This window comes from Rhynchophorus ferrugineus, unplaced genomic scaffold, assembly GCF_030347505.1.
Source record: "Rhynchophorus ferrugineus isolate W39M unplaced genomic scaffold, kcgeb_rfMv2 rfM3, whole genome shotgun sequence".
In the NCBI taxonomy this organism is placed as follows: domain Eukaryota; kingdom Metazoa; phylum Arthropoda; class Insecta; order Coleoptera; family Curculionidae; genus Rhynchophorus; species Rhynchophorus ferrugineus.
In genome coordinates, this window is record NW_027472582.1 from 49,762,736 (window position 1) to 49,785,739 (window position 23,004).

Below are 23,004 nucleotides of genomic sequence, written 5' to 3' on the forward strand. Positions count from 1 at the left end.
TCGTCAATAAACGACGACTGTTTTGAATATTTACGAAAGCATCTTACCCAGAGAGGAAAAGTCAGAGAAGTTATAAATAAATTGGAGAATAAGCAAAAATTAAATGGAAGGTGTCGCAAACAGACCCAGAACTGTTCTTTATATATGTCAAACAACCAAGTTCACACTAACAACTACAGCAATTCATTTCAAGAAGATGATAAGAAATACCTTCATGGTATATACCATCAATGTAATAAATATTACTAACGTAATCACTTCCAATTTTAACTCATTAACATTATGAATGTTATCAACAATGAAAGCTGAGGAAATATACAATAAAAATATACTTTCGAACAATAATGCTTTTATTCAGTTCAAAATAGAACAATAAATTGCACTACACTTAACAATCTAAAATAAAATTATTGTTATTTTGCATTATACATTTTTACAATTTTTAAAAACATGGTAAAATGATGTACAATATACAGCCGTTCTTTTAATAAAATGGATTGAAAAAACATCGGGATAATACTGGAATAAACTTAATAAAGCACCGTTTGTACAATAAAACAAAGAAAAATTCTTAACAATAATTGGAATGGAGAAAATTGTAAGATAAATGTTTTTAGTTTTACCCTCACCTGGCTACCTACAAAACATGATACGAAAATCTATGGATCGCTACTGCTTTACCGCTTAACTATTAACAACAAAATATTGTACAATAATATCTTATGAGGAGTAGCTCCTTTGAATTGGCTTATATGTAACAATTACAATCAACATTTATGATACAATTTAAAAACTACACAGTGAGGATAGGCGTACTGACGAGGCCCAGACAAAATAAAATATTACATTCTTAGACCTCCCAATTTAGTCTTCCAGATTTCTAAAAGCTTGTTGGATATCTTCATACAATTGGTCAAAGTCAGCTTTGATTTTCGCTTCGCCATCTTTTACTGGATCCTTAAACTTCATACTGCTGAGTTGATAAAGGATATTGCTCATAGAATCCCTGATTACTGCCCAAGTAATTTTGTTTTCAGATTGTGCGGTACTTTCTACCGCGTGTCTAGCCATATCGTACAATCCAATCATGTTTTTAAGCATACCTTAAGAGAAAGAAAATAATAAATCCTTAGAAACTCCAAAAGTCTTAGTATATACAACAAAAAGCATACTTAAATACAATCCATAAAAAAATTAAATCAATGTAGAATTGCAAAAGAAAGCTGATTAAATGTTTATTCTATTTTATCTCACACAGAGAAATTAACAATTGGCAATTACTAACTTACCGACAGTTTTATAAAAGGGGCAAAAACGATCATATGAAGAATATGAGTTCTGTTGCAAGAAATCTTCCTTTAACAATTTGGCAACTTCCAATGTGATCTTGTCGGTTTCTGCCAAAGAAGCTTTTCCTACCAGCTGCACAATTTCAGATAAATCTTCTTCTTCCTATATACAATAATAAAAACTAGTTACATCAAAATTGATATCAGTCAAAATGCTAATACTGTACCTGAAGAATTTCCTTTGCTTTTGTCCTAAGTGGAACAAATTCGGAGAAATTTTTGTCATAGAAATCGTCAAGAGCACGCATGTATTTAGAGTAAGAAATCAACCAATTGACAGAAGGGAAATGTTTACGCTGAGCCAATTTCTTATCCAAACCCCAGAACACCTACATCAAAACATTAGCAATAAATAAGATACAGAAAATACCACAATAAAACAACTAACCTGTACAATACCTAATGTAGCTGATGTAACAGGATCAGAAAAGTCACCACCGGGTGGTGATACCGCACCGACAATAGAGACTGAACCTTCTCGGTCAGGATTACCCAAACATTTAACGCGACCGGCACGTTCATAGAAAGACGCAAGACGAGCACCCAAGTAAGCTGGGTAACCAGAATCGGCAGGCATTTCCGCCAAACGACCTAAACAAGGACAGGGGAATTAAATCCTGGAACCGGAATAAATGTAGTATAGTATCTCGTTATACCTGAAATTTCTCTCAGAGCTTCAGCCCAACGTGAAGTAGAATCAGCCATCATTGATACATTGTAACCCATATCACGGAAATATTCAGAAAGCGTAATACCTGCGAGAAAATTAATTAGTTTTCGTCCATAATCAGTAAAGATTTTGACAACTTACCAGTATAAATAGAGGCTTCACGAGCAGCTACAGGCATGTTGGAGGTATTGGCTACCAAAGCCGTACGTTTCATAATAGATTCAGTGTGACCATCAATTTCAACAGTTAACTCGGGGAAATCACGAAGTACTTCAGACATTTCATTACCTAGAAAAAGTTAAATGATAGTAAAATATTTTTAATCATTTCGCTCCAAGATTACCTCTTTCTCCACAACCTACATAGATAATCACGTCAGAATTAGAATATTTGGAAAGTGCCTGTGAAATTACAGTTTTTCCACAACCAAAAGCCCCGGGAATTGCAGTAGTACCACCTTGTACACAACTAAATATAAAAATATATATATATATATACAATTTTGTAATATATTATAAAAAAAGATTTATCAAGTACAATCTAAGTAATATTAATATGAAGACTTACGGGAAAAGAGAGTCCAAGACACGCTGACCTGTGAGCAGTGGATGATTGGCCGGTAATTTTTCACTGACAGGTCTAGGTTGACGCACAGGCCAAACTTGCAACATAGTATATTCTGTACGTTCACCATCGAATTCAGTTTCAAGTACGACATCCTAAATACAAATGAAAATTCCTTTTTTAATCAAATTACGATTTAAAGTAGTTAAAAATTTGTAATAAAACTGGTTTAAGACTTACGTTTACTGTGTAGTTGCCAGGTTCTGCAATGAATCGAACTGTGCCTTTAGCTTTAGGTGGTAAAATAAGTTTTTGCTTAACCAAAGTATTTTCATGAACCATTCCATAAATATCGCCACCAGTTAAATGAGAACCAAGCTAAAATCAATAAGATAGCAATAATACAAAATGACAATATGATGATGCAATACACAAGATGTCTCAAAACAAAGCATAATTTGTTTAGTTTAGGGCAAGAATACAACGAACGGGAAAGGCGCGAGCGGTATACCAATTAGTAGCTGGGCTTTTGGAAAATCGATCTGTATGGAACATTCCTCGGGGGTGGACCGCGCCATTGTGAGCGCGAGAGTTGCAAAAACTCTAATTTCGTAACAGGTAGCGTAGCGCGTAATATTCCTATCCTTCGAAAATGAGTCAAAATATTTGAAGAGACCGATACAGCACTGGAAAACTGAAAAACCGATCTACTAAGATCAGTTGAAAACATGGCTAGTTAAACAGTCCGAACAACCCTTAATTCGTGTGCTACAACTGGCCTTAATAAGTGCTTTAAATCTATATAAGATTACATTACATTGTGCATTACACCAAAATTTGTACAAAGGCCTAAAATTGCACCGCTACCAAATATAATTGGAGAAAAAATTGAAATCCTAAAATGCCAGTCAAGGTCATTCAACATTTACCATTATCCTGTTTTATTTTCATGCTACACTGACACATGACAGCTGCTATTGGTATATAATGTACCCAAAATGTAACATCAGAAATCCCTTCCATTGTATCCTTTTCTTGAAGATAAATGAAGTTAATATCTGGATCATATTATTTTCGACTTAAATCTACAGACAGCTTTTTTTTCAGACACCTTGTATATACATTATAAAAAACATCTGTCCTATCTAAATGTAAACATCAAATAAGTGCAACTGATATGTTAAATCTTAAATTAATATCTAACAGGTTTTATACATAACATCAAACATATGAAATTTCATAATAATTAGAATTTTATGCTTACCTTAATGTTAACTGGGTTAAATTCCCACTGGGCAGTTCTTGATAAAGCAGGTACATTTACACCTTTTGGAATGTAAATGGACTGAGTCAAATCATTAATATCTTTCAGAGGACGTTGGATACCATCAAAAATAGAACCCATAATACCTGGACCCAATTCTACTGACAAGGGTTTACCTGTTCTCAATACAGGATCACCAACAGTAACACCTGATGTCTCTTCATATACCTAAAATAATAATTTTTTCTAAAATACTTTTGCAGTTACAAATTTTGAAACAAATGTTTAATAACAGTGTTTTTTTATATGTACTGAAGATTTAAATTAACATTTAATGAGAAATGTCTAGCCCAACATGATCATGTGACAAGTTTATAATATAAAATTATGAACATTTGATTTGAAATTTAAAATAAATACCTGGATAGTGGCCATATCACCTTCCAAACGAATGATTTCTCCTACCAGTTCATGGTATCCTACCCTTACCAACTCGTACATAGCAGATCCACTCATTTTTTCAGCCGTAACGACTAAAATTATGTACAAAAAATTACGACAAAAATAAAACAAAATTTACTATAAAAATAATTGGATTTTAACATGAAAATGTACCATACAGTAAAGTAACCTAATGTAAATATTTGATATTAAAGCTGAAAATAGATGAAAGAAAAATGTGTATATACCTGGACCAGAAACCATATGGACGTATCCAAAAAGGCCCTCTCGTTCTTCATCTCCAATTTTAGCTAATTTCGACATTGCGGTGTTGTTTTCTAAAAGTTAAATGAAGAAATGAACAATTTTCAATATGTCACGTGAATCTACTAAACTGTAGTCCAGCCCATCATTTCAGGTATGCGCACTAGTCACTTGACAGGAGTTACTATGTATTATCAATGAAAATTCGTTAGCCGCTCACGTGAAATAATGAACCTGATTACAACATAGTGGACTACGCCTACAGAAAAAACATGAATCTTGAAAAGTTATTTTAATATATCTTAATGCTATATTATATAAATTATAAATAGAATCGAATACTATCTACATAAATCGCTAAAGGGAACAATAATTGCCAATGATCAAATCCAATATCTACTTGGTGAAATTTGGTCGTTTTAAAACTAGAACAAATCAATACTTAAATTTGATTAAAAAGTGCCAATTAATTTTGATTATATTAAATGTAGTGACAACTTAGAGTCAGTGTAATGTAAAGTTTAAGTGTTGTAATGCTTAAAAGTAATAGAACTTACATCTTACACTCGACACTTCACCCACCGAACTCACAAGACGGACAATTCAGGAAAGTTTTTTATCAGAATTGAAACTTATCATAAGACAGTCAGCTGACTATATCTGACAAGTGACATTACACGTTCAAATTGAACTTGTGTTCATTAAACTATCTAGAATTCTATTAAAAAGTCAACAAAACTGGTTATTTTATGAATAGTGAAAACGCACAAAAATATGCCACATAAATTCATGCTAAGAATGTATAATTTTTGGGGTATATAATTTATTTATGAAAACCTGGATATGATTAATATAATAAATATGTACAGTATATTGACAACTATTTTTTCTTATTTATAACGCCCTGATACATTGTAATACTATTCAATATAAAATTTCAATTAAAATCAAAATATTAGATGATATTGTTACTTATATATAACATTAAACAAAGGTATCATCACAATGAATTACATTGTCAATGCATTTTTATATAATTATATATTAATTATATTATATTTAATTATAAATATATTTAAACAATTTACAGATAAAATAAAAATTAACTTGCTGGTTGAAATTCAGATAATGGTGTAGAATATTTAGACAACATCTCAGAAATCTGTTCTTTCTTATTATATTCATCATCATATTTTGATCCAACTGACCATAATGTGTCTAAATCATACACTATTCTAGCCTTTTTTGAAAACACATGTAAAGCAATGTTTCCTGAAAAACCTTTAATAAAGCTCATTATAATTTAAATATCAGAAATTCCAATTAACCTAAATCCATAGCAATCCAGTCTTGTGAGTTTTCACCTTCAATTTTAGGAAGTAGATCTCCTTTATTTCTTTTTTGTTTATACAAATGTCTTATAAAATATGCTATAGCTTGCATGTGTTTCTGTGATCTTCCTGACACGACTACTATATAATCAACATATTTAATTTGTTTAGGAACATTTGCTACAAATATATGTTCACTATTTTCTTTACGTAGAGCTTCTACTAAATCTTCTATATCAAATACACCACTTTTGCCACCTTAAAAATATATTTTGTTAAAAAAATGGTAAACCAGATATAATATATATATTTACGTTTTAAGTTAAGTCCATTAAAACAGTCAAACTTATCTACCTCATTTTCTTCTACATCAAACAAATATTTTTCCTTTTCTATATCCAAAATAATATCATCTTTTGCTATGGAATTTTCAGTTATACCATTTGACTTGCTTTTACTTACATTACACAATGTCCTTGTGTATCTTAAGGTGGAATTACTTGACAAGTATGTTTTTTGGATAAAAAATCGAGCGCAGCTTAAAAATTTATTTTTGAACATGTTATCATATCGTTATTAAAATTCTGTTTAAAATGAAAAGAATTGATATTCTACTGAAAATATAACCTAAAAGCTAAGGTACCTAACCTTACAAAATGCATTTGACTTATTCCAAGATGCATTTGATTGTTAAGGAAATTTAAATACAATCGACGAATCAATTAAAAGTATTTTAAAATTGAATTAAGTTAATATAAATAATTACTACTGGAAAATATGGAATATTTAAAAACTGAGGGATATTATGATTTAAATATTAATATAGAAGCATTCAATGATGATTGCAGAGAAATAGCTCTTAAATATTTGTATTCATGTAAGTAATAACTGAAACGTTACCCTGATTCTATTTAATATACATGTAGTTTATTGGTTCTCGTTTAATTTTAGTTGGATATAGAACAATTGCTATAAATCATTCTATTGATGATAGAAATTTGGAAACAAATAAGAAAAAGAAAGGACGCGACTCACTTGGTGCTCCAGATTGTTTGCCCAAAATATTTGATATTGAATTATTAAAAGCATGTGCCTCAAAATTAGGACTATCAAATTTTACTTTTTTAACTAGGTTAACAATCATATTTTCTAATAGGGATAATATTCAAAAAATTGTATGGTTGTAATTGAGAAGATAATATATTTATAATTATAGCTACTTTTTTTAGATAAAGTCTCCAAATTTTAAAAAGTTTGATCTTATTGCAGTAACTCCTGTAACTCATACAGCCTTTATGGTAATGTATAACAAAACCAAATATTGATATTTTTTTAATTTTTTAACATTTATTATTCTGTTTTATAGTAAGCTTCTTTTATTACTTATATATTATTATAAAACCTCAAATTTAAAGAGTATTGTTGATAATGCTATATATTGTTATATTGCAGTGATTATAATATCATTTTAGTAGAAATATCAATTATTTTTTCAGTTTACATGCAGTAATTTAGATGCTGATATACTTTCATATGATCCAGAAAATAAGATATCCTTAAAATTAAGCAGAAAATTATATTTTCAACTTGTGGACAAAGGTTATCACTTTGAATTGCTATACTCCCCCGCAATTCAAGATGCATCAAAAAGAAAAAATTTGATTCACCTCTCCCATCTTTATCATTCACTTGGAAAATCTAAAAATGTGATTGTATCCAGTGGAGCTGAGCATCATTATTTAATAAGAAGTCCATATGACATTATCAGTCTGTATCCTTTTTATAGCAAAATTATATAATACTTGATTTAGCATGTTATTAATATGTATTTGCATAAAAATGTACCTTAACATGTTTATCAGAGGTCAGTTGTTTGGATTAAATGAACTGCAGTCCAAGAATGCTGTTCTTCATTCTACAAGAAATGTAGTTGTGAATGCAGGTAAGAATGTAATTGCATGGTATATTTTATATGGCTTGAAGTAACTGTTGTTTTCATAAAAAAGTATCTAAGATGAGTAAACAATATAATATAGAAATGAGGGATTGATTTTCTAAATTTCTCATTTAATAACATTGAAATAATTTAAAAAGTATAAGCACCTAATTTTTTATATTACTTAGTTGGGCGGAGGCATGGAAAGGCTGTAATGTTAGTTGAAAACCTTGAACCTGAAGTATCTATTCAGGAAGCACTATGTGCTGAAAGTTCAGATGAAGATATGAATGAGGAAGAACCAGCCCAGAAAAAGTCCAAAGTATAATTAGTTATTGTAAAATGATTTTTTATATCAAATATATATTTATTTTAACACAAGAAAAATTTTACTATTATTTCAATTAAATCGTTTAAATGACATCCTGATAATCTTACCTTTATATAAAATATATAGTCACTTGAATCAATGTGAAAGAATATGAATTCGTTTATGGAAATATATTATTTGCACAATGAGCTGATTGTATTCTCTATATATTTTTGTAGCATTGTGTTATTTGCATGTTGCTTGCATATTTATGAACATGCCCTTAGTGTACATATTATTTTAATATATATGTTTTTATTGAAAAGTTAAAGCACACACATAAAATTGTATTGAATTTATATCAATAATAAATTAGAACAACTCATCAAATATTATTTGTAAAACAGAAATAATTATTTATTAGTAGAATATAAATAAATAATTTGTGTGATACAGCAATTGTAATTTTTAAAAAACAATGATTTGTATAACATTTTATTGATAGAACTTGTAAATAGTGTTTTGTTAAGAAAAACGTTGATTGTAAAATCCACTATACAATTAACAATTCAAACTTCCTACTATTTATATTTTAAAAATACTTTTATGTAGTTAACAAATTCACATTACCAAAATAAATTAATGGTAGTTTGGTTTTAAATAAAAACATCAGATGATATTTGGATAATATTCAGATCTAACCGGATAATAACATATTATATTTGATAATATTCTGCTAATGCATTTTTACAAATCATTTTTTAGTTTTGGTAATTAAAAATATGTAAAATTAAAAAATGTTCAAATTAATTTAGTATATTACATTAGTGTTCCTTTTTGTCTTATATACAAACAAATTGGCACTCTAAAATATATTTTCAGTAACTGATTTATTTTGTGCTCTTAATTATGGTTTATTGATTTATTATCATTTATTTAAAAATAATAGTTCATATAATAGATATAAATATCATTTTCGACTCTATCTACTGAATATAACAGGCAGAATAATTACACAGTTATTTTAATCATATTTCCTATAAATCGATACACCATGAACGGTCAGATATTATAAAAATAAATTAAAAGTTTGGGGATGGGAATCCATTTAAACCTGATCAGGCGCAGTAACAGGCGTATTCAAATAGACCGCCCTAAAGGTAGGTGGCGCCTCTATACATCACAAGCCTTTGAAAATGGCAAGATGGAGTCAACATTTCTAGCGCAGTTTGTACACAAAATTTTACTGATCAAATTTATGTAAATAATCGCTAGTATATTTTAACAATAAGTAAAAATTTGCTGATACAAATGTGATGTTTGAATTGGTATAGTTAAAAAGAGTGTATAGTGTTGAAAAGTGTAGAAAAACGCGTATTTAGTTCAAGACCCATACACACAGATCGGATGTGCTCATGGTAGGTAGCTTTAGGTTTGTTTTGCTTAGAGTTAGGTAAAAAATGCTTTATCAAATTAGACCAAGTTAAATTTGCTTCGGATAGTTTTGCCATAAGGAAAATAAAGTGGAAAGAAAATTCTGCTTTCATTTTAGTAATTTTTCATTTTCCATAGCGTCATTGGTCGTGAGAAGTCAACATTTCGATAAAAGATATCACCTGATTGGTTGTATTTCGACAACTAAATACCGAATCGTATTATTCTAACCAATTAAATTGTTTCTTTAAGACTTATTACTAGTAGTGTTGTAATTTTGTGTCTTTCTGAGCAAGAAATTTATCAATAAAACGAGAATATGACGGGAATTATCTTCGGTCTGTTCCAGTCCGTTCTCATAAATACTACGAATAGTAAAATTTGACCTCTGATGCGATTGCAATGTCGCTAATTTTGATTTTAAAACGCGGCACAAGCGCTGGACATTACGAATGGCGGTCGACGAAGTTCATTGTTCTCTATGCCGGTTTCAATTATTGATAAGGTTTTTTTCTAATACCTTATCGTCCTGCGGATTCGACGTCGAACTTCCAAATTGAAACACTAGGTAACGAATCGAAATTCTTCATATATTTTTACATATTGAAAGTTATTCCAATGTATAACAGTATTGTGGATAAGTAGTAAAATATATCCCTATAAAGTCAAACCGATTCCTTTATTCCTTCCTTTTTTATCAGTCGCCATTCCAAGATGCAGACAGAAAAACATTTTTTGATCGTAAAGCGAATGCATTTTCGACTGCAAGCTTTTTTAAAACCTGTAAATTTATGTTTTGCGTTGTTAGCCAGAAGATTATTTACTTCAAATTTAGCTTATTTTTAGGTCGCCTTTTATCGATTTTAATTGCAAATTAGCTTTATTACCTTTACATTTGTTTCACAATAAATCGTTCACATAGATAAATAAATGTTAATGCGTTCGTATATTTTTCAAGTTGAATCGTTAATTTCATGCTCAATAACTAAAAACTTTTTATTAAAAAACCGCTTAGAATTATATCCGACATAACTAATTACCGTTATTCAATTTCTAGTAAATATTTAGAACACAAGTTTTAATGATATTCTTTATATGAGCATTAATACGTTATGAATATTGTTTCTAGAATTTTCATTTTTAATTTGTAGATTATGTTATTGCTTTAAATGTTATAGTTTGATATTGCTGCTAATATTTTATGCTAGAATAATTATTAATTTTGTTAAATTAATTTGAAAGATTCCAAGGTTCTCAAGATTGTCTAGAATAATAACAGTGTAGTAACAGTAGAATGTCCTCCCCGAGTAACTTTTAATTAAAGTAAGTGTCCATTTCTATTTTTTTACTATGTTTTTGTCTATCATTTATTTTGCTTGTCATTTAATTGAAAATTCCTACTATGTATATCTAGTTGCGGAAGTCATATAAACCATATTTATAAATTGTTTAATATATACAAAAATTATATTAGTGTAACTCTACAAATTTAATCCGTATGGTATCCCGAATATTAACAATATAAATACTAGTTTAAATATATATCCGAAAAAAATCTAGAAAGAAATATATTGTATCTGATAATACTCATATCGTTGAATATGTCCAGACTTTGTGAATGTTATAATGTTTTATGAGTATACATTCAATAGCACCTATTGAATGTAATCTTTGAATTATTATCTTATTTCTAAATTATTTAATAGTAACAGGGGAAGTAAAAATTATACTCCCTCTATCGGCAATTCCTGTCTAAGTTTCTTCATCTAACCTCATTCATTCATTTCGAAGGACCTTTATAATTTCCGTCTGGTTTGACCTCTAGTCTTTTCACTCACCCCTTTGCAGCTTATTCCTCATTACTTTCATTACCATTTAAATAATTCAAAACACGCGTTTTCTTATATATGTATATATTTTAATTTATACAGGTTTCCTTCTTTCAAAGAAATTTAAGAACATTATATTGCCTTAGTAGTAAAACGAAGTAGTATATTTTTCGCCAATATATATTGAAAAGTGTATATACATTTTTATTATTAAAACAAAAATGGTTGTACCGGTAAAATTTATTATACCTATGGTAAAACTGCTTTTGTTCAGCATCGAAGGTATTATGGCTATCCATAAAGTCGGGTGCATTTAGTACAGTTGAATAAAGAATATATCGGTAGAAGTATTGATGGTTTAATGGGTAATTAACGGGACTATGACTAAAACCGATTAGAATGCGAATATTCAACAATAATTTGTACCTGTCTAGGTTCTTAGAGTGGACATAATTCTTAGAGTGGACATTGTGATTCAATATTCAGAAAGATTACCTGGATTTTATATCTTGTTTTTGCAAAGAAAACTATTTCATGGGAGCGATTTAAACATTTAGTAAATCTAGAATTTTATAGAATTGCTGAGGTAGTTACGTTTAGACATTTTATTTTTCTTTTCATCCAGTCATTTTACGTGTTACGATTATTTGACGATTACAGTCCACACATTCAATGCACTGAAAGTAAGCAATATTATTGAGTCAACTGGAAATTATTTCTTTATTCACATTTAATAATGTTACTTGATAATCAGTATTGAGAAACTTTATATACTTTATATTTTACTTTATATTAAATATTCCCTGTAAATTTAAAATCGCTTTATAAGAATTAAGTTATACTTTACTCTGTCTTATTTGTTGGTACCGTAGGGTGGAAAGTTGTACAGCTCATGGTATTTTCAACACATAAGCGTATAGCTTTTCCCCTTTGGTGCTAACCCACCGTCGTCTGCATTAAGTTTAAGCTTTGGGTAAACGATTTTCTATTTTTCTTGCATTTCTTGAAATATATTGCTGGAATTTTATGTATTTAAAAAATTAATTTAGACTTGTCTGTAATTATCAATAATTGTTTACCATTATAGTCTTAATCGAGAAATTGATATAATGTATATTTATTATTCGTATTTTTTGATTCACCAAAAAATAAGTTTTAATTAATAATGATTATATTGATAATTTTCTTCCCCTTTATTTAAACCATTTATATATTTAACTCTTATAAAGTTCATATTTCATCAGACAATTTTGAATGTTTCGATAAATCATTTTGTATTCTCATTATATTTTTAAATATGTTCATATTCATAAATCAGCCATAATTAGTTGGTACTTTACTAGTTTTTTATTTTTCTTAATATTGATAGATAATATTTTTCCATTTGTTCATAAATTTATCTACAGGATTTAGATAGAAAATTAAAGTGGTAATGTTTTAGAGAAAAAATAATTTCATTTTTGTCCATCTTTTTCAAACAATTTTATTAATCTAAATTTCAAACGCTAATTAATATATGCCATTTTCCGCTTTTCTAATAGAACCATAATTCGTCATTGAGGAAACTCTGAGAATTATAGGCAATCGATATTTTTTCATTTTCGCCTAGACATCAAAATATGTGTGTTGTCTAACGTTGTTATTATTGAAGACAACGGCTTTCCGATTGATTAGTTATAGTCATTTTTTGTCACTTTAATCGTTTTAGTTATTGAGAGCTCATAGTAAACAATTTATTTCCAGTTCCACTGAATAATATCACCTTCCTTGGCAACCTTTACAATCCTTTTGTGAAGTTTCTGTGAGTTTCTACCACTACTTTTTTGTTCATTATTATAGTATGTCATCACACATGTGACTAGAGTTTATGATGAAAGGATCGAAATAATAATAGCTGACGGATTGCGTGCTACTATATATATCAACGGGTTCAAGTATTTAGGATCGCTAATACAAAAGATCTACACCGAACATCTACCACTGAGTAATAAGCCCAGTCGGTCAAGCTGCTTTTGCTTCTCTGAGATGGTGCATGTGGAAGAGAGTAAATGGTACATGTTTCTCTCTGAGATCGTGTTAGAAATTAAGTTGAGGATGAAAAAAATGGGAAATTCAGAAACGCAGAATACGGTGGTTTGCAGGGCAACTAAACCAATTCGTCACAAACTTCTATGGCGAAATCGACCTTTTGTGTAGAAGATAGAGCGAACAGTGTCGAAAAAGACATGGATCAATACCAAGGAGACGTGAAAATAGGAGACTAACATTGTCTAAGGCCAGAACAGCTCCCGTTTATCGCCAACTGTGGCTGTTTTGCGACACGAACAGCAGCGTATTGGCTGAGACGTAAGCGCCGGCTATGGTTTGATGATGATTATTGCACGTAGCTTCACTTTTAATTCACCAGTAATCATTCGTCTCAAAAATGATTGTTTCATATCAACAGCGATTCACAAATGGAAACTTGGTTTATTAAATTAAAGTTATTTTGGTTTCTCTAATAGATGGTTTTAAGGTTATATAGTGAAAGTAACATCGATTATTGTTTGAAATTTATAAGTTTAAATCCGCTTTAAAAAATATTTTTCGTACCAATTTAATATTTTTGAATTGGATCGATAGATTTCATTAATTCCACATGTCTCTTTTCAAAAAGTGGTTGTGATTATACATATTATTTTTCAAAATTATTCTAGATATGCCCCTATGAAATGAGCAGTAAAGAAGCGATATGTGCCGCATAAAGCGATGGAGTCATACGACTTGTTCGGGGAGGATGGCAGTGGAATGTTGGAAGGCTTACCCGAATTGGGTTCCGTACACCTCGACCCGGCGGTGACTGGCGACAGAAATGCCCCTTCGGCCTATACACAACCAGTGTACTCGCAAGAGAATCCCCTCCAGAAATTGGCCACATTTGGCACTAGCAGCAGTACATCGTTCTCCTCGCACATGGATCCCAATACTCAGCAGAGTCTTTATGCCCAGGGGTACGGAACTGGAGCGGACGGACGGCCACCGATGGGCCCACCGGGCACCGGTTACGGCCATCCCCGGCAAGTACCCAGACCTCCGACTGGTCCGCCCGGCAGTACTCAATATCCATACCAGGCTACCGCAGATAGCATGTACTCCATGCCCGATGTACAAGTAGGTACCATGGGTGATACTAGCTCGATGCAGCCCGGATGGGGACAACATGCGGCAGCTGCTGCGGCTGCTTATCCAGGAATGCACAGGTATGCTTTTGCAAATGTAGTTTAACACTAACGAAGCTGGTATATTTGGTTTGGAGTAGGTCATATCTACTCGATATTAATTATTATGGATTTAATAACAAAAACATTTTGTGAATTATCTTGAATTACTTTTTATCAGCAGCTAAGAACTCAAGGCATGTGTCATTCAATATAGAACACAGAACTTATATTCTTAATATCGTATTATTCCTGTTTTAAATAAAATTAATGAGCGTATAACCATTAACAATGTTCTATAATGTTTCAATTCTTAATTTTAGATATTCACAAATGAGCCAGTATCGTCAACAGACGATGACAGGATACCCTCATCAACAGGAACAGAAGCAGCAGTTTCCTCCTAGCCAACATCCTATGATGCAACAACCCCATCAAAGTGCTTATCAAATACCCCAAAGACACACCCCCCACGGATATCCGCAAGGCTCTAATTACAGCGGTCCTGCATCAAGTCAAGGCTATGGTGGTTATATGCATCAAAGAATGCCTCATCATCAGTATCCACAGCCTCACCACCAAATGGATTTACAGAGCCAGCAGTACAGTCAAATGGGGCACAATCAACCTTTGCCCCATCCTACTGGCCTTACAAATCCATCTTCGGCTCACATGAGTCAAACTCATGGAGTGGGTCATCCGCCTGCCACCAACCAACAAACACCGTCACAGAATCCAATGCCGCATCCGAGTAGTATTCCAAATTATAATCAGAGTCATCAGTCGATTCAGCCGATGCAAAGGCAAATGGAAGTACAACCACCTCAACAACAGCAATATGTGCCCCCTAAACATACGGGACCCATGGGTAATTCAAGTCCCCAATATAGAGCACCTTTCCCTCAGTTGTCGCCACAAATGTCGCCCAGACCGCAAATGTCACCACGGCCACAAGCTCCGCAAATGTCTCCGAGACCGGTTATGTCGCCGGCCAAACCCAATATGTCGCCCCACCAACAGCATACTCAGATGCAGCAGACAAACTTGAGCCCGAGACCTGCCACAAGCTTAACTCCAAAGACAACGATAGCGGGAACGATGCCTCCATACTCTCAACAGAGTACCCTGCAAGCTCTCGAACAAATGGTTATGCCTCCAGCGACGAGTAATATATCAGAATATCCTTCTTATCAGTCTCGAAATTCCCTCGGACCGCCACCGCCAGGGCCACAACACCCTCTTTCTCCAGCGATGAGCAACGTATTGCGAAGTCAAATGCCAGAGCAGTGGCCTCCATCCCAGTCTCCTAGACAATCTCAAGGGCATATAACAAATATGAATGGTTCAATGAATGTAATGGATCAGGTGTCAACGAACCAGTCGATACCACCGGCTAGTCAAACACTAATGCCTACTCAAATGCCTCCGAATTCGAACCTTTCAATGGCTAATTCGGAATCGGTATACATGAATGAGGAAGTTCGTAATGAAAAACCTAGCTCTGGTTCGGAAACACATTTGGATAATCGAATTCCAACACCCGTTAAAGAACGAGATACTACAACGCCTCAAACACCTCAAAGTATGCCTGTTACCTCTCAGGACTTTACCTCTGTACAATCACCTACTACAAGTATACCAGATAAAATGCCAAGTAGCACCACAAACACCGAACAAAATATGCCAGCATCTACTCCTGCGGTATCATCGCATCCGCCAACTCCGACGCCTACATCAACCACCGACGACAACATTGCAACCATGCAAGAATCTAGTCTTCCTTCGAATTGTGATTCGATCAAGCAAGTTGATGAATTGAGCAATACTAGTTCGACATCTAACCAACAAATATCCAGCCAGAGCAACGCAACAAATAACTTCACGGACTTTAACTGCGTATCCAGTATGACTGGATATCAAAGCGATCCATCAACACCAAAAAGCGCAGGAAATAAGATGGATGATTTGGTCCAATCCAACGTCTTTAGCCACGAAAACTCTCTTTCGCAAGAATCTTTACCCGAATCTAATAAATCTGAATCTAGTATACCTCAGTCTCCTCAATTGCAATCTCCTAGTTTCCGTAGCCAAATCTCGATATCTACCAATCCAGACATAAAATCTATTTATGCCAACAATCAAAGCGGGCTGAATTCACCATCATCTCCTCCTTGCCAACCTCATTCATTATCAAATCAAAATTCAAATCAGAGCCAATCAAATGTTAATACCTCCAATGTTAGTGAACCAATTACAGTAGTCGATACTTTGCCCAACACAACTCCTTCATTGCCAACTTTATCAAATCAGGAAAACCAAAACAATAATGTACAACCAGGTACCACAGAACAACACTCAATTTCGAGCATTATCAATACATCCGGTCAAAACATACCTTTGGAAGGAGCAATACCAGTTAGCTCAAGTTCAGGTGTTCCAGATAAAATTCCAGAGACACCTGCAGCTGCTTTACCTTCCGCACAACCTCAAGCACAGACAACACCCTTGGGGAGCACAAATAGTACCGCATCAGTATCAATAGCAAGTCAAATTCCTCTTTCTTCAACTCCATTACCTACTCAACAAATAAATCAGCCTTCCTTACCGCCCAACGTCATGCATGGACAGGTTACATCTAATACGAACACATACGACCAGAATACGATTAATATACTGGGGTCAGGCGCGTTACCGATTCAAAGACAAATTACTGCAGGAATGCCTCACACGCAGCCTATTCAGGGTATGAATCATTCTAACATGCCCATGATGCAGGGAATGGGTCATATTTCTGCCAATATAGGTATGATACCCAATCAGGAGATGGCTGGATATCAACCTCCTATTAGTCATCAACAAGAACGTGCTGCCTTACAACAACAGCTACAAGAGTTGTACTGCATGCCACCAGCGGCGGAAAATCAAGAAAAGATAATAAACCTGCAGGAAAAGCTTAATATTTTGAGCCAACATGAAGCAACAGAGCAGTGCAATGGCGGTACCCAGTGTGTGCTGCAAAGTCCCATGTTTACTGCTCCTATGATTGACAGTCCTCAGGTAACGAGTACAACGGGCAGAGGTCGAGGAAAAGGAGGGGCTAAACCAAGAAAACCACGAGCTAAAAAAAATGAAAAGGCAGTTATTTCATCAAACGCAGACACCACTGAATCATCAGTACCTCAAACTCAACAGTTGCCTGTTTCAGAAGATTTTGTTACTCCTGGCGCAGGCTTGAGTATAACATCCGGTGAAATGTCTGAATTTACCGATATAGGCATGGATCAAATAACAGAAGAAAAGAAAAAAGGTAGAAAACCGAAAAAACCAAAGGAACAAAAACCACCCAAAGAGGCTAAACCTCCCAAAGAACCAAAACCACCCAAAGAAAGGAAAAAGAAAGAACCTAAGGATAGCCCAGAAACTCCTAGGGTGAAAAGAAAGTATGTTCGGAAGAAAAAAATGAATGAAGGATCTGAAGAGAGCGCCACTGACGAATCTATTAATAAATCGACTGAGAATTTACAAAATGTATCCTCTCTGTCTGATAAACAATTCGAGGAAGCGGAAGCCAAAGTAGATAAGCAGACAATGGAACCGGAATCATCATCTACCGATATAATTGAACGTAGTGACTCGGAATCTCATAAAATGCAAGCTGATTCCCAAACACCATCGAAAGCGGAATCTACTGATGAAGCAAAGAAGGACGAATATGCATTTGATGAGTCTCAAATAGACGAAGAAATTGGGGAAATGCCAAAAAAGAACAAAAAGTCACGAAAGAAAGTACCCAGCGCCAAGCCAAAAAGCAAAAGTGGAAGTTCAAAGCGATATTCACGGAATAGGCGGCCAATGTTTGGTTTTGAATCAGATGGAGAAGGTTCAGACATCCCTAATGCTTCACCGTCATCACCTTCTGGAGATGGCTTCGTTTCGTCGAACAAACGACGTTCGGCTCGTAATACGCAGCGCAAGAAATACATTGATGATGTAATGCTTCGATTTTCTGACGAGGACACACCTCCCACTCCGAGAAGTCGAAAACCAATGGTACCCGATAAACCCATTCTGCCTACTCCTGCTTCCGTGGTACCACCCACATCTACATCATCGGCGTCCGTCCAAGAAACTCCCGAAGAAGAATCTCCATCAGCCTCATCAGATGCTAATAAGGGCATGAATTACGTTTATGTAAATACTTCAGATGAAGATTCGATGGTGGTTCAGTATGTGTTGGCATCAAGAATGACAAAACGAGAGCGAAAAATTGAAGAAATTAAAGAAGAATCATCGAATGAGGAAAAGAAAGAAGAAAATGATCCAGATAAGGATTCAGAAGATAAAATAGATGAAAATAAGAGTGTTGAAGATACTGAGGTTAATAAAGAGTCTATTGAAGAATCGAAAGTTGAAAAAGATGGAGAAACAACAGTGGTTGATGTTGAAGAATACTTCGTTAAATATAGAAATTTTTCGTATTTACACTGTGAATGGAAGACTGAAGATGAGCTGTTCAAAGGCGACAAAAGAATTTCTAACAAAATAAAGAGGTTCAAACAAAAGCAAGCCCAAATGTTAAATATTTTTGAAACTTTAGATGAGGAACCATTTAATCCTGATTATGTCGAGGTAGACAGAGTTTTAGATGTGTCAGAACACACTGACCCCACATCAGGAGAAGTTGTTCGACATTATCTGGTAAAATGGCGTTCGCTGCAATATGAAGATTGCACTTGGGAGTTAGAAGAAGATGTGGACCCACTTAAAATCGAGCAGTATGAAAAATTTGCGAAAATACCACCGAAGGATAAATGGAAGGCCAAGAAGAGACCCAGTCCAGATGCCTGGGTAAAGTTGGATGCTTCTCCGATTTTTAAGGGTGGAAATAGTCTGAGAGAATATCAGTTAGAAGGACTGAATTGGTTACTATTTTCTTGGTATAACAGTCGGAATTGTATACTAGCTGATGAGATGGGTTTGGGTAAAACAATACAAAGTTTAACATTTATAAATTCAGTGTGGGAGTATGGAATAAGAGGGCCTTTTTTGGTCATCGCCCCTCTTTCAACTATTCCAAATTGGCAAAGAGAAATTGAAAGTTGGACGGATATGAATGTAATTGTATACCATGGTTCGGCCACCAGTCGTAATATGATACAAGAATATGAAATGTACTTTAAAAACGACAAAGGCCAGTTTATCAAAGATATTACTAAATTTAATATTTTGATTACAACATTTGAAATTATTGTTACTGATTTCGCCGATCTGAAAGGATTTAATTGGAGATTGTGTGTGATAGATGAAGCTCATCGACTAAAAAACAGGAATTGTAAATTGCTAGAAGGTTTAAGACAACTCTCACTTGAACACAGAGTTCTCTTATCTGGCACACCTTTGCAAAATAATGTAAACGAATTATTTTCTTTATTGAACTTTTTGGAACCTACGCAATTTTCTAATTCTGATGCTTTTATAAAGGAATTTGGGTCACTCAAAACAGAACAAGAAGTACAAAAATTGCAATGTCTCCTGAAACCGATGATGTTAAGAAGATTAAAAGAAGACGTAGAGAAATCATTGGGACCAAAGGAAGAAACCGTTGTCGAAGTGGAATTAACAAATATTCAAAAGAAGTACTATAGAGGCATATTAGAGAGAAATTTCTCCTTCCTTACTAAAGGTACAACCTACGCAAATATTCCAAATTTGATGAACACTATGATGGAATTGAGAAAATGTTGTATTCATCCGTATTTGCTTAATGGGGCTGAAGATCAAATTCAGTACGACTTCAAACAACAAAATGGTGAAGATCCTGATGCTTACTATAAAGCACTTATCAACTCCAGCGGTAAAATGGTATTAATTGATAAACTTTTACCTAAACTAAAAGCAAATGGGCACAGAGTGCTCGTCTTCAGTCAGATGGTTAAATGTTTGGATATTCTTGAAGATTACTTAATGTTCCGAAAGTATCCCTATGAAAGAATTGATGGACGTATTAGAGGAAATCTAAGACAAGCCGCGATTGATCGTTTTTCCAAGCCTGATTCTGATAGATTCGTATTTTTGTTATGCACAAAAGCCGGTGGTTTGGGAATAAATTTAACTGCAGCAGACACTGTGATCATTTATGACAGCGATTGGAACCCACAGAATGATCTGCAAGCGCAAGCTCGTTGTCACCGCATCGGCCAACAAAAAATGGTGAAAATTTATAGATTACTTTGTCGAAATACCTACGAACGAGAAATGTTTGATAAAGCATCATTAAAATTGGGCTTGGATAAGGCCATTTTGCAAAGTATGAATACCAGTCAAGGTGAAAAGGGTTCCGGAAATAGACAGCTAAGTAAAAAAGAAATCGAAGATTTATTAAAGAAAGGTGCTTATGGTGCCTTACTAGATGAAGAAAATGATGGCGACAAATTCTGCGAGGAGGATATTGACGTCATATTAGCACGAAGAACGCAAATCATCACAATGGAATCGGAAAAAGGCTCAACTTTTTCAAAAGCAAGTTTTGCATCCAGCGCTAGTCGCTCCGATATAGATCTAGACGATCCTGATTTCTGGAGTAAATGGGCCAAAAAGGCAGAGATCGATACAACCGAAAAGGACGAAAACGAAGATTTAGTCATGTCCGAACCCAGAAAACGCACTCAAATTAAGCGATATGGTCATGACGAAAGTGCCTTGGATATGTCTGAACTAGAAAGTTCTTCAGATTCAGACCCAGAAAATGACGGGTCGGGTTTGGGTTTACGGGGTAGTAGAAGGAATAAGTTAAAAAAGAAAAAAATGAGAGGTGACGATTATTATCCAAGAGCTGGAGAAAAAGGTGAAATGGTGTATGGTAGTTGGTCTAGAAGAGAATGTTTCATGGTTGAACGTGGTCTTCTGACATTCGGTTGGGGACGTTGGCTAGAAATTTTACAAAACTCCCAACTTAGGAAAGGATGGAGAGATATGGATATAGAAGATTGTGCTAGAGTAATTGTATGTAATCATTCTTTTTTAATACTACTAAGATTTTTTAGGATCTTTCTTTTTCAGCTTTTATATTGTCTAAGATTTTATCGAGGCGATGAAAAGATTCGCAACTTTATTTGGGACCTGATAGCTCCATCAGAATATGGTGAACAAAAAATTTCGAGAAACCATCAAGGTCTGAAAGATCCAGTACCTCGAGGAATAAGAAATAAACATAAGAAAAAACCAAGTAAAGATACTAGGCACGCTGCACTTACTGATCCTAATCATTGGAGTAAAAACGAAAAGTACGACGGTGACATATTCCTGGAGAATAATTATAAAAAGCATTTAGGCCGTCATGCCAATAAGTAAGTAATATTCCGTTTAATTGAAATTAATAAATTCATATTAAATATATAATTAAAAATTAAATTAATTTTTATAATTGACAGATGCTAGATTAATTTTTAATGATTTAGAACATAAAGTAATATATCACTTCAGAGTCAGAATTTTTTTAGAATTAAAATAAATATAAATTGCTTAATATTATATATCTATGATTCCCATTTAATTTAATTCAGCACGTAAATGTGTACTTAATTGTTAGATTGATTAAACAGTTTAAATTTAAAGTTTGTCGTGATGAATACCATGCTAATTTAGAGAATACGTAGGTATTCTATGAGAATAAATTTTCTCAACTATACTGATAAATGTTGATGTTCGTAATGCAATGTTAGCTTGAAATAAAATATCAATAAATTTCAAAAAAATGTTATAGGGTACTGCTCCGAGTTCGAATGTTATACTATATCAAGCATGAAATCATTGGAGATCTGGTTCAACACATTACTGATGGAGTCCAAGCTAGGTAAGCCAACATTTATTTAGTCAGTTTTGAGAATTAGGTGTGTTCAGTTAAATAAGGTTTATTATATCTTAAGCGAATTAATAGGAGATAATACCTATTTGTATATAAATATGATTGATTGTTGTCCAAAAGGTAAGGAAAAACGTGTTTTTAATATCCTGGTGCAACTTACAGATAAAATGAAACATACCTATGTGAACATAATGAAACCGATTATCAAGTTCATATATTTTGTTAGTTGTCTTACATTTAAAATTTCCTAAATAATTTGAAGGTTCGGAAGTATTTACAGACATATAAGTTTATCTTCAATTAACATTAGTATTTTTTTACTATTTTTCCATGTATAACTTATGATATAGTTTATTAAATTATATAATCCCATAATAGTAAAAAGAAAAATTTATTTTTCATATGTGTGAAATTGGACCCAATTGGTGTAATCAGTATTCGTAATGTTATTATAAGTAAATACAAATTTTGCATTTTTATTACATTTCTCTTTTATATTATTTTTTTGAGGTCACAACTTTAATGAATCACAATATTCATTTTAATTGATA

At 33.2% G+C, this 23,004-nt stretch overlaps 4 protein-coding genes across 16 annotated transcripts in view; 2 read left to right on the forward strand and 2 right to left on the reverse strand.

Moving 5' to 3' along the window:
- Positions 1-332: 332 nt before the first annotated feature.
- On the reverse strand, positions 333-5,434 carry LOC143193203 (V-type proton ATPase catalytic subunit A). 2 transcript variants are annotated; one of them, XM_076399240.1, is made up of 13 exons: positions 5,110-5,434; positions 4,537-4,626; positions 4,268-4,380; positions 3,848-4,075; positions 2,824-2,961; positions 2,587-2,738; positions 2,363-2,487; positions 2,161-2,307; positions 2,006-2,104; positions 1,738-1,940; positions 1,517-1,678; positions 1,290-1,452; positions 333-1,103 (listed from the first exon to the last, which is right to left on the reverse strand). In XM_076399240.1, the coding sequence occupies exons 2-13, from the start codon at positions 4,610-4,612 to the stop codon at positions 865-867; spliced, it is 1,845 nt and encodes a 614-aa protein (XP_076255355.1). In that variant the 5' UTR covers positions 4,613-4,626; positions 5,110-5,434; the 3' UTR covers positions 333-864. The 2 variants fall into 2 exon arrangements, with proteins under 2 accessions (XP_076255355.1, XP_076255357.1); XM_076399242.1 differs by lacking the exon at positions 5,110-5,434 and adding an exon at positions 4,684-4,806.
- Positions 5,435-5,574: 140 nt separating this feature from the next.
- On the reverse strand, positions 5,575-6,549 carry RsfS312 (ribosomal silencing factor RsfS-like protein, 312). 2 transcript variants are annotated; one of them, XM_076399256.1, is made up of 3 exons: positions 6,198-6,549; positions 5,881-6,141; positions 5,575-5,833 (listed from the first exon to the last, which is right to left on the reverse strand). In XM_076399256.1, the coding sequence occupies exons 1-3, from the start codon at positions 6,442-6,444 to the stop codon at positions 5,655-5,657; spliced, it is 687 nt and encodes a 228-aa protein (XP_076255371.1). In that variant the 5' UTR covers positions 6,445-6,549; the 3' UTR covers positions 5,575-5,654. The 2 variants fall into 2 exon arrangements, with proteins under 2 accessions (XP_076255371.1, XP_076255372.1); XM_076399257.1 differs by having other exon boundaries at positions 5,575-5,824; positions 6,198-6,541.
- Rpp30 (ribonuclease P protein subunit Rpp30) lies at positions 6,524-8,206 on the forward strand. The gene is made up of 6 exons (XM_076399251.1): positions 6,524-6,760; positions 6,835-7,058; positions 7,113-7,181; positions 7,380-7,654; positions 7,746-7,825; positions 8,008-8,206. Exons 1-6 carry the CDS (start codon positions 6,661-6,663, stop codon positions 8,145-8,147), a joined length of 888 nt encoding a protein of 295 aa, XP_076255366.1. The 5' UTR covers positions 6,524-6,660; the 3' UTR covers positions 8,148-8,206.
- Positions 8,207-9,252: 1,046 nt separating this feature from the next.
- kis (chromodomain helicase DNA binding protein kismet) overlaps positions 9,253-23,004 on the forward strand; it is a 31,306-nt gene continuing 17,554 nt past the window's right edge. For 10 of the 11 annotated variants that reach the window (XM_076399220.1, XM_076399226.1, XM_076399224.1 and 7 more), the window contains exons 1-5: positions 9,253-9,547; positions 14,089-14,631; positions 14,913-21,591; positions 21,649-21,935; positions 22,352-22,441. In XM_076399220.1, the coding sequence (XP_076255335.1) occupies positions 14,141-14,631; positions 14,913-21,591; positions 21,649-21,935; positions 22,352-22,441 (7,547 nt within the window). In that variant the 5' untranslated portion in view covers positions 9,253-9,547; positions 14,089-14,140. Of the gene's footprint in view, positions 9,548-9,795; positions 10,132-14,088; positions 14,632-14,912; positions 21,592-21,648; positions 21,936-22,351; positions 22,442-23,004 lie in introns of those variants that run through there. The other variant, XM_076399221.1, reaches the window with a different exon arrangement.

Excerpts from the sequence above, each read along its gene's own strand:
- LOC143193203 (XM_076399240.1), bottom strand. The coding sequence starts at position 4,612 with ATGTCGAAATTAGCTAAAATTGGAGATGAAGAACGAGAGGGCCTTTTT. Across the intron at positions 1,941-2,005 it reads AGCTCTGAGAGAAATTTCAG|GTCGTTTGGCGGAAATGCCT; the intron begins GTATAACGAGAT and ends GTCCTTGTTTAG. Across the intron at positions 1,104-1,289 it reads CCCCTTTTATAAAACTGTCG|GTATGCTTAAAAACATGATT; the intron begins GTAAGTTAGTAA and ends CTTTCTCTTAAG.
- RsfS312 (XM_076399256.1), bottom strand. The coding sequence starts at position 6,444 with ATGTTCAAAAATAAATTTTTAAGCTGCGCTCGATTTTTTATCCAAAAA. Across the intron at positions 6,142-6,197 it reads TAATGGACTTAACTTAAAAC|GTGGCAAAAGTGGTGTATTT; the intron begins GTAAATATATAT and ends TATATTTTTAAG. Across the intron at positions 5,834-5,880 it reads CTGGATTGCTATGGATTTAG|GTTTTTCAGGAAACATTGCT; the intron begins GTTAATTGGAAT and ends GCTTTATTAAAG.
- Rpp30 (XM_076399251.1), top strand. The coding sequence starts at position 6,661 with ATGGAATATTTAAAAACTGAGGGATATTATGATTTAAATATTAATATA. Across the intron at positions 7,059-7,112 it reads GGGATAATATTCAAAAAATT|ATAAAGTCTCCAAATTTTAA; the intron begins GTATGGTTGTAA and ends TACTTTTTTTAG. Across the intron at positions 7,182-7,379 it reads TAACTCATACAGCCTTTATG|TTTACATGCAGTAATTTAGA; the intron begins GTAATGTATAAC and ends TTATTTTTTCAG.